Raw genomic sequence first — 12,779 nt, forward strand, 5'->3', positions numbered from 1 at the left:
GCATAATTATGCATATATATCCCTCTTGATTTTTATCAATCTATCTACTACCAAATTTAATCATAGATATACCAGATGAATTGACAAGAAGACCTAAGTTATTAGTTTTATTGTTCCTATTGCTATTTATTCCCATAATGCACCTTCCCCATACCTCTTTTGAAAAGTGGAAAGTCAAAGCTTTTTAGTCACGATTGTGGTCAGTCTGGCTTTTAACATGGAATTGGAACATTGGAAGCATTGTCTCTCATGTTACATGAAGTACAGTTTCACATGGAGGGAAACAAGGGCTTCTTCCTATTAGGCAAAGTCCTCACAGATGAGCAAATGAATGCCTAGAGGTGGTCATAAGAGACAGGGTCACCCAATGGGCAGGGGTTCAAATCCTTCTTCTCACACTTGGAAACCATTTGCTATGACTTTTCCCCTGACTCATCAGTGGTTATGGGATCCATGTTAGTGCAGGGAGTGTCTGACATGAGAGCCTTAGTATGAATGAAATCCTAAATCCTTCATAAGATCATAGATTGAAAGCAGAGAGATCTTAGAGGCCCCTAAATCCACCCCCTTCTTTTTTTTCAGATGAGTAAAATGAGGCCCTGAGGGATAAAATCATTTGCCCAAGGTCACACAGGGAATATGTGGAAGAAATAGGATATAAATCCATGTATGTAGTTATTTATGGAAGTGTGGTCTACTCCAAACATAGGAAAGCAGCTCATTAGTAAATGTGGGGATTTTATCACATGGAGATCAAGTAACAACCTTGTTTCCTATTCATAAAATCTGTTGTGTTCCTTATTTTGTCCCATTTCTTGTTAATATCCAGGAATAGCATGAATCACGTTGCGTGCTTGAGTTATCAATTCATCAGATCTATCAGTAAAGCCCAAGAATATCTGAGATGGAAATATATCCCTACCCATCATTCCTGGGATATGGTTTCAAAAATAGAATTCATCCATTCCCTTTATGATATTTTTATCACATTAAGTACACTGTCAAGTACATTTACAAATGCATGTGTGCCCACCAGTCAGCCATCTTCCTGAAGACCTGGAGGAAGGTGGAGATGGTGCCAGGGCAATCTGAGGCTTGGATTTAGCTCAAAGATGGACTGTTATCTGTGAAAAGGAATTGTTGAATTAGTCTCATGGTTCTCAGAGCCAAGTGTTAGAGATCAATGTCTTTGTCAAGAATAGAGGTCTGGGGAAAACACATTTTTACAAACACATACGTAAAATGGGAGCGGAATCATGACAGCATCCATTTGGGTAGAGGCTAGTGCCTTCTCCCTGTGTGTTAGGTTGGCAAGGTTCCCCTAAGTTTCAGTCATTGCCAGGATTTATTTAGATAAAGTATTTAAACAACTAGGGCAAAAACATTTATTCTGTCTTCAAAATAAGCTGGCATTAAGATATTTTTATGGAGGGGAAGTATTTCCAGTTGCATTTTAAGAATATCAGTGTAATTGTCTCTAAATTAAGAATCTTTGGTGTTCTTTTATTGGGAGAAGGGGCCCTCTCTGATTACCTTGTGACTCAGTCCCTGAGCTCCTTTGCTGCAGTTAGGAAGAATCTACTTTAAATTGTTTTGCTTCTGATATTTTATTATGCCCCCAATGATTTAGCTTTTTAAAATAAGACTTTGAAATAATACCTAATATCATGTTAGAATTTATTGACAAAATTCTCTTTTCAGAAATAATATAATTGTTCATATCACTAAATAACTGTGTTTTTTTCCCTCTGATTTCCTTCCATCTTACAGAATCTACAGAAAATTTCAGTATCTCTTAAATCCTCGCCAGGTTTATAGTCTTGCTACAAATGGACCCATGCCAGGGTAAGTCTGAGGCTAATGTTATTATCATTAATTCATTTAATATTCCCTAATTAAATAAGGAGGCTGATATACCTAGAAATAATGTGATTTGAATGCATCAGCCAGACCACTAGGAAAAAAAAAAGTGTAATATCAACTACCAAAAACAGATCCCAGCTTCCAAAATGGCTAATATCCTGTTTCCACTCTTTTTTCTCATCCAAATGTGTTGGAGGAAAAGAAGGGGTAAAGAATCAAGGAAGGGTGAGTTCTTTGTCCAACTGAAGAAGCTGAGAAAAGCTGGTGACTGAGCCAGCCCCTCTCCCTTCTTACATTTATAAATACAGTCCAGAACTCTCGCAGATTAAGAGCAGGGTATCTCACCAAGAATATGATCTCATTTAGTTATAAATCTGCCCATTAAGGTCTTTTGCGATACTAACTCAAAAGGGTCCGAACTGCAAAAGATCCCAGGGTACCAGGAACATCAAGGGAGCTGATGAGGCTGGGGGCTTTAGTCTTTAGTCATACACTTTAGTGTGTGAAGGAAGATGAAGGGAAACGTGGCTGGAAGGCTAGGGTAGAAGCAAAGCCTCAGACCTGCCATGACAGGAGCAAGGTCTTTAGAACTGCCCTTAGGGGACCAGGGTTCAAGTCTAATGTTCACTTTCTATGTAATGTGGGGCAGGGTGCTGACTATTTCTGGATCTCAGTTCCCTTTTCCTTAGATTTCATTTAGAGGCTGGCAGTTTAAGTAATCTTGGAGGAGTTTCCAAACCAAAATCCTGTGATGCTACCTCCATTCCCTTCCTGACAGGGTTATTGTGTGTGTGTGGGAGAAATATATATATATACACACACACACATACATATATATATACACACACATACACACACACACACACACACACACACACACACACACACATATATATATAAATGTTAAAAAATTCAATAAAAATGTGAGTGATTAGAATGTTAGTCTCTGATGGGGGTGGTCCTCGGTTAGACTTGACGTTATACTGACTGTTCTCAGGACTGGTGATTATATGAACACTGCCCATGTCATATTAGTCTGGATTTATTTCCTCAAACTCTTTACTCATTTCTATTTATTTTTAATTTATACCTTGAATTCCTATGCCTTACCTTCAGGTAGAATAAAATAAAAAGCTAATTAGTATAACCTGGTAAGAATCTACTGATCAAATCCACCATTTAGCTTCTGATGACCCCCTCTCCCATCTCAAGTGTGAGCCCCAAAGAAGGAAATTCCTGAACAGTGAGCAGCTTCTGAGCTTTTTAGTGGTCCTCGTTGTCACATGCCTCATCTGCTGGTGGGTGTTCCAGGCTCTGACCTCCCAATGCCCTGGGCATAACGCACTGGGGACCCTAATACTCATGCTTAGTAAGGTTGATTATCCCTGTTAGAGGTAGAAAGGCAAAACCCAGCTAAAAATCAGGCAAGAATAGAAGGCTGGCAAAAGGCAGGAGGGCATGATTTGTGTTGCCCTTGGTGAATCAGTCAATAGGCATTTATTAAGTGCTTACTATGTGCCAGGTACTGTGCTAAGCATGGAAGATAGAAAAGCAAAGAAGATAGGAAATAATTTTAAAAGCTCAGGCACTGGAATTAAGAGGGGTTGGGGAAGGCTTTTTGTAGAAGGTGGGATTTTAGTTAGAACTTAAAGGAAGCCAGAGTGGTCAGGAGTCTAGGCAGAAGAAGGAGAGTGTGCCTGGCATGGTGTCTAGCCAGAGAGAGTATCCAGAGCCAAGAGATGGGGTATAGTTTTTGTGGGACAGCCAGGAGGCCAGTGTCACTGGATCAAAAAATACATGTTGGGGAGTAGGAAAGGTAAGATGAAGCAAGATTGTGAAAGGCTTTGAATGCCAACTAGAGAATGATCTGGAAGCAACAGGGAGCCACAGGAGTTTTTTGAGTAGGGGGATGACATGATGAGATCTGGGTTTTAGAAAAATGTCTTTAATGGCTAAATGGAGGATGGATTGGAGTGGAGAAAGAGTTGAGGCCCCAGGCCAACCCACCAGCAGCTCATACAATAGTCCAGGCAGGAGATGATGAGGGCCTTTACCAGGTTGGGGGCAGTGTCAGAGGAGAGAAGGTATGTTCCAGAGATGCTTCAAAGGTGAAATTCAAAGGCTTTGGCACCATATTGGATATAAGGGTGCAAAAGAGAGTAAGGAACCCAAAATGACTCCTAGGGTGTCAGCTTGAGGGATGATGAAGGAGGATGGTAGAGTCTTCCATAGTTGTAAGGAAATTTGAAAGGGGTGAGTTTTAGGGGGTATAGATCCTCTTGCCAGATCTCTTGGTTTTTTCCCCTTTTTTCTGAATCACAGTCTTTTCCTTGAGTTTTTGCCTCTGTGTGGTAGATGTTTTAATTTACTTAAAAAATTAAATATGGAAAAATACTATCCAATTCTAGTTTTCTTTCAGTACCAGCCATTAAAAAATCAGGATCTGATTAAGCTTCTGGTTTTCATCATTCCTAGTTTTTAGGCTACAAAATATAATCTACATTGTTTTCTCTATAGGGCTACATGTTGAGGTAATGTTACCTATTCCCTTTAATGATTCACGAATCTCATGTCACCATTGTTACTCATAGAGTTTCTTGTTTTAGTGTTGGAAAGTACCTTGGAGAGCACCCATTTCAAAGCTCCCATTTATACTTAAGGAAATTGAGGATCAGAGGGGACAAAATACTCACCCACAGACAGGTAGGAAGTTAGTGATAGGTTATCTAAACATTGATTTGGGAGGCATTAGTTTAGAGGAGTAGTTCCAACATTTGTTGATAAGTTTAGCTGGATCTCTGAGCACGGACCCATTTTTGTGAAGTATGGAGCCACCTTCCTTTCAAATGGGTCCTTGAATAAGACCTTCTGAGGCACCTGCTCCCATTGCATGATGTTCTGTGCATGTCCTCAGCTCTGAAAGAAGTTGGTTTCACTTGTTAAAAGACTTCTGTCTTCTACAGATGTCACAGAAAAAAAAAGTATTATTGAATCAGATATTTTCTGTTAAGCTGGCATAATTGAGGCTAAATAATATTTCATGTGAAGATTGCTTTGCATAGTTTTACATCAAAAATTGACTGAACTGAAACTATGCAAGTCACACAAAGCACAGTTCCCAGCAGCCAGAATGGAGAGCCTCTTTCGAAGGCTCCCGACAATGTTGTAGAAAGGCTCTATGGGCTGGGTTTGTCCCTTTTGGTGAACCGTGATGCAGCAGAGAAGGAAAGCATGCAGAATTTGGCGAGCCAGGCTCTGCATTTGAATCCTGACTCAGACACTGTCTCTGTGACCTGGGGCAAGCCACTTACACTGCCTGGGCCTCAGTTTCCTCGTCTGTGGAATAACAAGGTTGAACCAGATAATCCCTCTTATAGCTCTATGTCTGTGTCCCTTCGGTGCTGGGACGTCATTCGGCCCTTTGTCTCCTGTGACATGATCACTAGCCAGTATTTGTTCTTTTGGCAGCAATAAAAATCAGTTTATGAGAGGGTAGGGGGCTGTGACCTAGAACATACCCCAGGCAGGAAGGGTTCGACCTCCTGGGGTCCGGCACAGCTCCAGCCAAACCCCATGGAATACTCTTCTCCTATACATTCCAATGTACGCTTAGAATTCCCCATCTGTGCCGTGGGTATCTTTGAATCTTAAAGAAGACTAAATCCCAGGTTGTTGTCAGGTATGTTCAAGAACCTCAAACATCAGACAGAAACTGAAATACTGGTGAGAGAGAGACAGAGAGAGAGAGAGAGAGAGAGAGAGAGAGAGAGAGAGAGAGACAGAGAGAGAGACAGAGAGAGAGAGAGAGACAGAGAGACAGAGAGAGAGAGAGAGATAGAGACAGAGAGAGACAGAGAGACAAAGACAGAGAGACAGAGAGACAGAGACAGAGAGACAGAGATAGAAAGAGAGAAGAGGAGAGAAAAGGGAAAGAGAAGGGTGAGAGAAAGGAGAGATGGAGTCAATGACCTAAGACACAGATTACTGAGTGATAGCCACAGAACATGGTCCTTTTAATTAGAGGAAGGCAGCTATCCCCCTTGTATGCTATTGATTAACCTCTAACCACACCCCACTATTCCCCATCATTTCACCTATCACAGTAATGCCCCAACATAGTGTTGGGTACTGCAAGGTTAGGGAGGGGAAGGGAACACCAACAGTGTTCTCATAGCACATGCATCAGTCACTTTTGAATGATATTAGAAAACTGTCATATGATCATAACCGCATCTTTGCAAACTGAAAAAGGCTGATGCATAGAGTCAGATTGATTTTCTGCCCTTCTGTGATTCAGAAAACAGTTGCATGTTCAGGTAACAGATTAATGCTCAGAAAAGAAAATGATCATTTTAACCTGTTCAGCTCCTAGGCACCTGCTTGTCAATTTAGTCTCAAATCCATTAAAATGCATTCCTCAAGACTAGAGGAATTTGGCCCTTGGCATAATAAACAGTTCATCATAAGGTTCTCTCTTTTATGAGAAAGATTTGTTTTAATTATAAATGTGTATTTATTATACACACACAGACACACACACACACACACAGCCAGCATATTGAGTTATACCAAAGTACAGTGGGCTGCCTTGGTCAACATGGGATCCCTCCCATTCTAGTTACTCAAATAAAGTCCATGGGACCATTGGTCATGAAGGAATTCTAATTCTTGTGGAGTGGAGGGCAAGGTTGGGGCTGGATGGCTAATGAAATCCTTTCCACTTTGGAGATTCCATACTTATGTGATATTAAAGAAAGCAACAGACATTCTAATTGTTTGATTAATGTGTAATTTGGAAATTTTTTTTCAAATAATTGGCACAATACTCTCTGGTGCAAAGCCATTGATAATAGCTTTAACATACACTGGAATCACGAATGAACATGGGAACTTGATGTGTCTAACATGCAGATTAGTTATCCAGCAGAAAGATCGGACACATTCTCCCCAAAGACGCTTAACCTTGCCAAAAGTAAAATATCTTAAAAGTGAATGTGCAAGATTATGTGTGGCTACACTACGTATGTACCATTCATGTCGATGTATAAATGACTAGATGATATACATATACATGTGCACACATATATATGTACTCATACTCTGTGTGTATATGTGCATATATATGTATATGTGTATGTATATATGTGTGTATGTATATATACATATATACATTTACATACACACACACACACACACATATATATATGGAGGAGGTAGAGAGAGGGTAAGAAGGAAAGAGACAGAAGGAGAAAGAAACAGAAGAGGGGAAGTGGAAGGAGGGAAGGGAGGGTATAGATTACATAAACCATTTTCTAGGTTGAATATATTATATGCCTAGACATATTAACTACAAACCTAAAAATTTAAGTTTAATTCCTGCCCCCTGTTTTCCACTCAATTTTGTTGTTTTTTCAAAGATTAGCTGGAAGTGGGTGGGGGGTAGCCTTCATAGTGGTTAGTCACTGTTACCTACTTAGTAATTTTTCTATGTCACTTTTTTCTTCTTATTTAGGATTTTATTTTTCCCCAGTTACATGTAAAAACAATTTTAAGCTTCATTTTAAAACTTTGAGTTCCAAATTCTCTCCCATCCTCCCTCCCCAGCCCCCACCCCCATTGAGAAGGCAAGCAGTTCCATATAGCTTATACACGTGTAGTCATGCAAAACATTTCCATAATAGTCATGTTATGAAAGAAAACATAGACAAAAAAACCTCAAGAAAAATAAAGTTTAAAAAAGAATGCTTCAATCTCCATTCAGACACCATCAGTTCTTTCTCTGGGGATGGATAGCATCTTTCATCATAAGTCGTTCAGAGTTGCCCTGGATCGTTTTATTGCTGAGAATAGCTAAGTCATTCACAGCTGATCATCTCACAATACTGCTGTTACTTTGTACACAGTACATTTCGCTTTGCATCAGCTTGTGTAAGTTTTTCCAGGTTTTTCTGAGAGCATCCTGCTCATCATTTCTCATAGCACAATAGTATTCCATCTCTATTTCACTTTTCTAATAACTTCGCTTTACAATTGTTGCAAGATTCTTAACATATCAGGGGGTGACAGCTGTTTTTAGCTCAGTGATTAGTGCATAGGAAGTCTCCTGCCACAGAAATCCCCACCCCCTTCTTGTAGGGAAGGGCTGGTTGTATAATCAGTGGCTGAACTGGTGGTCCATGTGTAGTGGTCTGGAAAAAAACCAAAAACAAAAACAAAAAAACAAAAAGAGACACTGATGATGCCTTCAAATTGAGCTGTTACAGTGGAAGGGATAGAGGGAACTCTTTATTTTTTTCTTTTTCTTTTTTTTACCTTTTTATTAATTTATTTTGATTTATCAACAATCATTTCCATAAGCTTTTGAGTTTTAAAATTTTTCTCCCCCTCCCTCCCCACGTCCCTTCCCAAGACGGCGTGCGATCTGATACAGGCTCTATATATACATTCCTATTAAACGTATTTTCACATTAGTCATGTTGTAAGAAAGAATTGGGAAACTCTTTAGAATGGCAAATCTCTTGTTTCCAGCATGGAGACATATCTGGTCCATTTCAGTGATTTTCTCAATTGATTTTTCTCCAGTATCTTCTCTTGAGAAAAATAAATGAAATGCAGCAGGGAGACACAAGTAGGAAATGGTAATCTTCTTGCAATGAGTAGATTATAGAATAGATTACAATAGATTACATTACAATTTTCTCAATAATTCTGATCCATATATAACAAACTCTAGAAATACTTTATTACTTTTTTTTCTAAAAATTAAGAGCTCTTCAACAGACATAAGCAAATGTTTGATTGGAAAAGGAGATGCCCTATTGGGCACTGAGAGTCAGGTGTCCCAAATGGGTGAGCTCATCTCTGCCCTGGGTTCTACCTACACTTTTTTTGAACACTTAGAGGGAGGCCTGCAGCACATCCAGTCCATTTTCTGGGGAGGTTTCCCAGGAGGTCATGGATGAGAATTGTACAGGATGAGAAATTATGAATGGGTTGTAATCTGCACCAGAGGAGGGTGTGTGTACCTCAGCACTGAGTTGAAGCACTTTTAATAAAAGAATCCTTGATAAGAAAAGGGCTCCTATAGCAATGTGGTAGAAGATGTTCAAGAGCTAGGAGCAAAGTCAAGTCTTCCTGGGATGAGAAGCACTCACTGTGTTGGGAAGAACACTGGTCCTCACTTTAGAAGCCCTGGGTTCCCATTGTGCTAAAGTGTTATAGGAGCAGTAGTATGGAATGGCAGTCAGCGAAGTCACTTCCCTGGCATCCGGGTGGGAAGAGAGTGAAAACAGCCTTTATTTACCCCTACCCTTCCCGAGTGTTCACCTATGCCTTACTGCTCCAGACAGTATTGGGATCCGGGCAGGTCACACGTGAGCCCCAGGTAATAGAGAGATCTGCCCCTACACCGTTAAGTGGCAATGTGGCGCTTGAGAAAAGGCTCTGGCTGAGCCCCGGATGTAGATTCACTAGCAGCGATATACTGGGAAGTTTGAGCTTTGTTGGCAGTAGGAATAGCCTTGGTGAGTCTTAAAGTGATTTGTAAAAGTGAGAAAGTGTCAGAGATTTTAGTCAGAGTCCTAGAATCAGAGAGTTAGCAATGGGCCTCAGAGGTCATCCAACCCAATCTGGACCAGACCAAGAATATCGATTGTTATGATCCCACAAGAGGTCATCAGTCTTCTGAACAAAGACCTCCAGTGACACAGCTCATTACCAGCCCATTCCTTTTTGCAGTAGCGCTACATTTTAGGAAGTCTCTCCTTCAAACACGCACAAACACAGATCAAGCCTAAATTTGCCATTTAAAAACTTCCACCCGTGGCTCTTAGTGTTGACCTTTAGGTCAAGCATCAGGCCCAATGCTGCTTCGGTAAGACAGAGTTTATAGGCCTTTAACACAACTATTATCTCTTTCCCTGAACTTCTTTTCTCCAGGCTAAATATCCCCTTTATTCAACTGATTCTCATATGGCATAGATCCAAGGCCCTTAACCAGACAGTTGCTGCTGCTGCTAAGGAAGATTCACAATACTGTTCACCATCCATTCAGACAGATAATTGAGGGCTGACAGTATCAAATCACTTTTCTTTTTGGCATTTCAAATTAGACAGAAAGAAAGTATTGCAATAACACGGATACTAAGGTGCTTTTATTTTCTTGTTTTTGTTTTGTATTTAGCAATTTCCCATTTGGTTCTAGCTGGAAAAAAAAAACAAAAACAGAAGATGAACCATTCTCTAAGTGATATGGATTTAAAATATTATTCAATCTTCAGATGGTTAAGCCTATGTTTCATCAGATTCAGTAATAGGATTGTACGAATGAATAAAAGAATAGGAATTTTTAATTTCAAAGTGTTTTATTTTTCAGGTTAAATTTTTTCCGAGACGTTCCTGACTTCAGGGTCCTGGCATGTGGAGGAGATGGAACAGTCGGCTGGATTTTGGACTGCATAGGTAATGAAGACGGAAGTAATATATTTAAGGGAGATGGACGGGTGGTGGCAACCAGGCTCAGAGAATTTTGGGGCCACGGCAGCTCTTGAAGACCCTCTTCCATGTTGTCGAAGGTCTCTTGGTGGTAGAGAGAACATGCCCAATGAAGAAAGCACAGATCCTTCAAGTGTTAAGCAGAAGCTAATTGCATTTCTCAGCATTTCTGCCCAAATAATTTTCTCTTCTTTTCTTAGAGCATTCCCTGCTGTTTATCCCTCCAACCCATGCATCGTCCCGTCTGGGCTGTTTCCATTATGACAATCAGTCATACAGCAGCTTCTTGCCTGACAAACTGGTGGCAGCAGCCAGTGAGAGTGGTGATCATCTCACAAATTTAAGCCTCTCCTTGCTTTAAAGGGGCATCTATTCTGCAAGCAAACACATCAGGCGATGCTGAGTCTGACTGTTAAAGGGAGGGAGCGTGGACAGGAGTGTCTCATCTCTCTGTCTCTAACAGGGCCTTGCACCTGTTCAGCAGCTCACCAAGGCTTCAGCCCCCACAGGAATTGAGAAAAAAATAAGCAAATCAACAAAAACTTCTGCTAGGTTAGTGTGCTAAACCAAAACTCAAAGAATCAGAATATTTTCTTTCTCCATAGTCACTGGTTAAATTTAAGCTCAGCCCCAAGCATCCATTTCTCTTGCCTTTCATCTAGTGGTTCTTGATTTCCCTGGTCTGTTGTTTTCTCTGGCTGATCTTTGAACTTCCTGATGTGCATACCCTTTTCAGTGGTGCCCATTGCCATCCATCCATGTGCTCCAGTCAGTTTTACAGAAGGTAGCTATCCAGCATGCTGGAAACCTTCCTCTTGATGTCTCACCCTTGAATGGACACATGATCATTGCTCACACTCATAAATATAGGTTCTGTGATGAGGGACCAATTTTTCATTGTTTTTGCATCACTTTCTGACCAGTATTCAAGTCTCCGCATCTTGAAGTTTACCACTTAGATATGATGGTGAAGATAGAGCGGCAAAGGTGCTGCATCTGGGTTCTAGCCCACATTACAAGATGAGCAGAGTGGATGTGCTGCACAGCATCCCTCAGGTGCTACATGATTTTATTGAAAGCACCTGGGGTTTGGTGGGGATTTGTTGTAGAATCTAAACCATTGGGTGATTCATGCTGCATCAAACTGCCGTTTTCAGGCAGACAGCTGTGCTCCTGAAAGTCCCAAGAGGGAAGCTCATCTTACAAAAAGGCATCCAATTGAAGGGGTTTCCTCTTGCTCTTCATTCTGAGCCCTTTTGACTCAGACACAAATCATCCCATGTGTGGGGCCACCAGAAAAGGTGATGTTGAACCCCAATTTCTTCTCCAGTTAATTCTATTTCTGAAAATGAAATCTGTCAACAGATATTGGTCTAGATATAGTAGCACAGGAGAAAGTGTGGATAAAGTAGCCTTGGCCACATTTTCATCTATGTTCTAATCACCCTGTAGATCTACGATCTCACAGATTGGGAAGTTCCCTTCAATGATGTAGATCACAGCCTACACATCCTTGCTACTCTCATTCATGTCCTCCTCAAACTTCACCAAAGGGGCCTCACCTAACAGACGACAGGCTTTCCTCCATTTCTCTGACATGGGAGGATAGTAGCAGAGCAGGCTGACCACATATCTATCATCCCTCCCTCTCTACACATGACCATCTCTTCTCTTATTCCTATCATCTAATTCCTCAAGGATGTATGTTACCAAGATGTATGTGCAGGATGTAACTTATGACCAGTGAGGAGGTCCAAAGAACAGAGTACAAGATATTCCTGTATACAGGTGGAAAAGTAGGCATAATGAGTTAGATCTGTGAGCCTGTTTTTATATCTTGTTCTTTTTGTGATTCTTAGAGATACCAGACAATTTATGCCTGGCATTTCTGTTTTATGTAACAGAATACATATTAACTCAAGCATTTATTAAGTGCCTACTACATGCCAGGTATGAGGCTGGGCCATGAGCATCAAGGGTACAAAATCAAACTAAAAAAAAAAAACAACAACACAAAAAAATCTCTGCTGTAGAGGAGCTAACTGTATGTTGAGAGATATGATGGAAATGCTTATATCTTTTATGAGTAAATGTGGGTATGTAGGTAAATCTTGTGAATTTGTATGAACTTCATTTTCTTTTACCTATTAACTTTGAAAAACTTAACTTCAAATGCATGATTCCCCTGTGCATATGGGGCTGGCATTGCTCACATTGTCCTGTTTTCACTTAATTCTCTCTCTCTCTCTCTCTCTCTCTCTCTCTCTCTCTCTCTCTCTCTCTCTCTCTCTCTCTCTCTCTCTTTCCCTCTCTTTCCCTCCCTCTCTGTCTCTCTGTCTCTCCTCTCCTCTTTCTCTCCCTCTCCTCTTCCCTTCTCTTCTCTCTCTCTCTCTCTCTCTCTCTCTCTCTCTCTCTCTCTCTCT

At 40.6% G+C, this 12,779-nt stretch overlaps 1 protein-coding gene across 1 annotated transcript in view; it reads left to right on the forward strand.

Annotated features, from left to right (window-relative positions):
* Nucleotides 1–12,779, forward strand: part of DGKB (diacylglycerol kinase beta) — a 575,035-nt gene that overhangs the window by 208,867 nt on the left and 353,389 nt on the right. Inside the window, exons 15-16 of the mRNA XM_027872326.1 lie at nucleotides 1,771–1,845; nucleotides 10,238–10,323. Of these exons, the coding sequence (XP_027728127.1) occupies nucleotides 1,771–1,845; nucleotides 10,238–10,323 (161 nt within the window). The remainder of the gene's footprint in view (nucleotides 1–1,770; nucleotides 1,846–10,237; nucleotides 10,324–12,779) is intronic.

The sequence above is a fragment of the Vombatus ursinus genome, unplaced genomic scaffold (genome assembly GCF_900497805.2).
Source record: "Vombatus ursinus unplaced genomic scaffold, bare-nosed wombat genome assembly UNPS02014799.1, whole genome shotgun sequence".
In the NCBI taxonomy this organism is placed as follows: Eukaryota; Metazoa; Chordata; class Mammalia; order Diprotodontia; family Vombatidae; genus Vombatus; species Vombatus ursinus.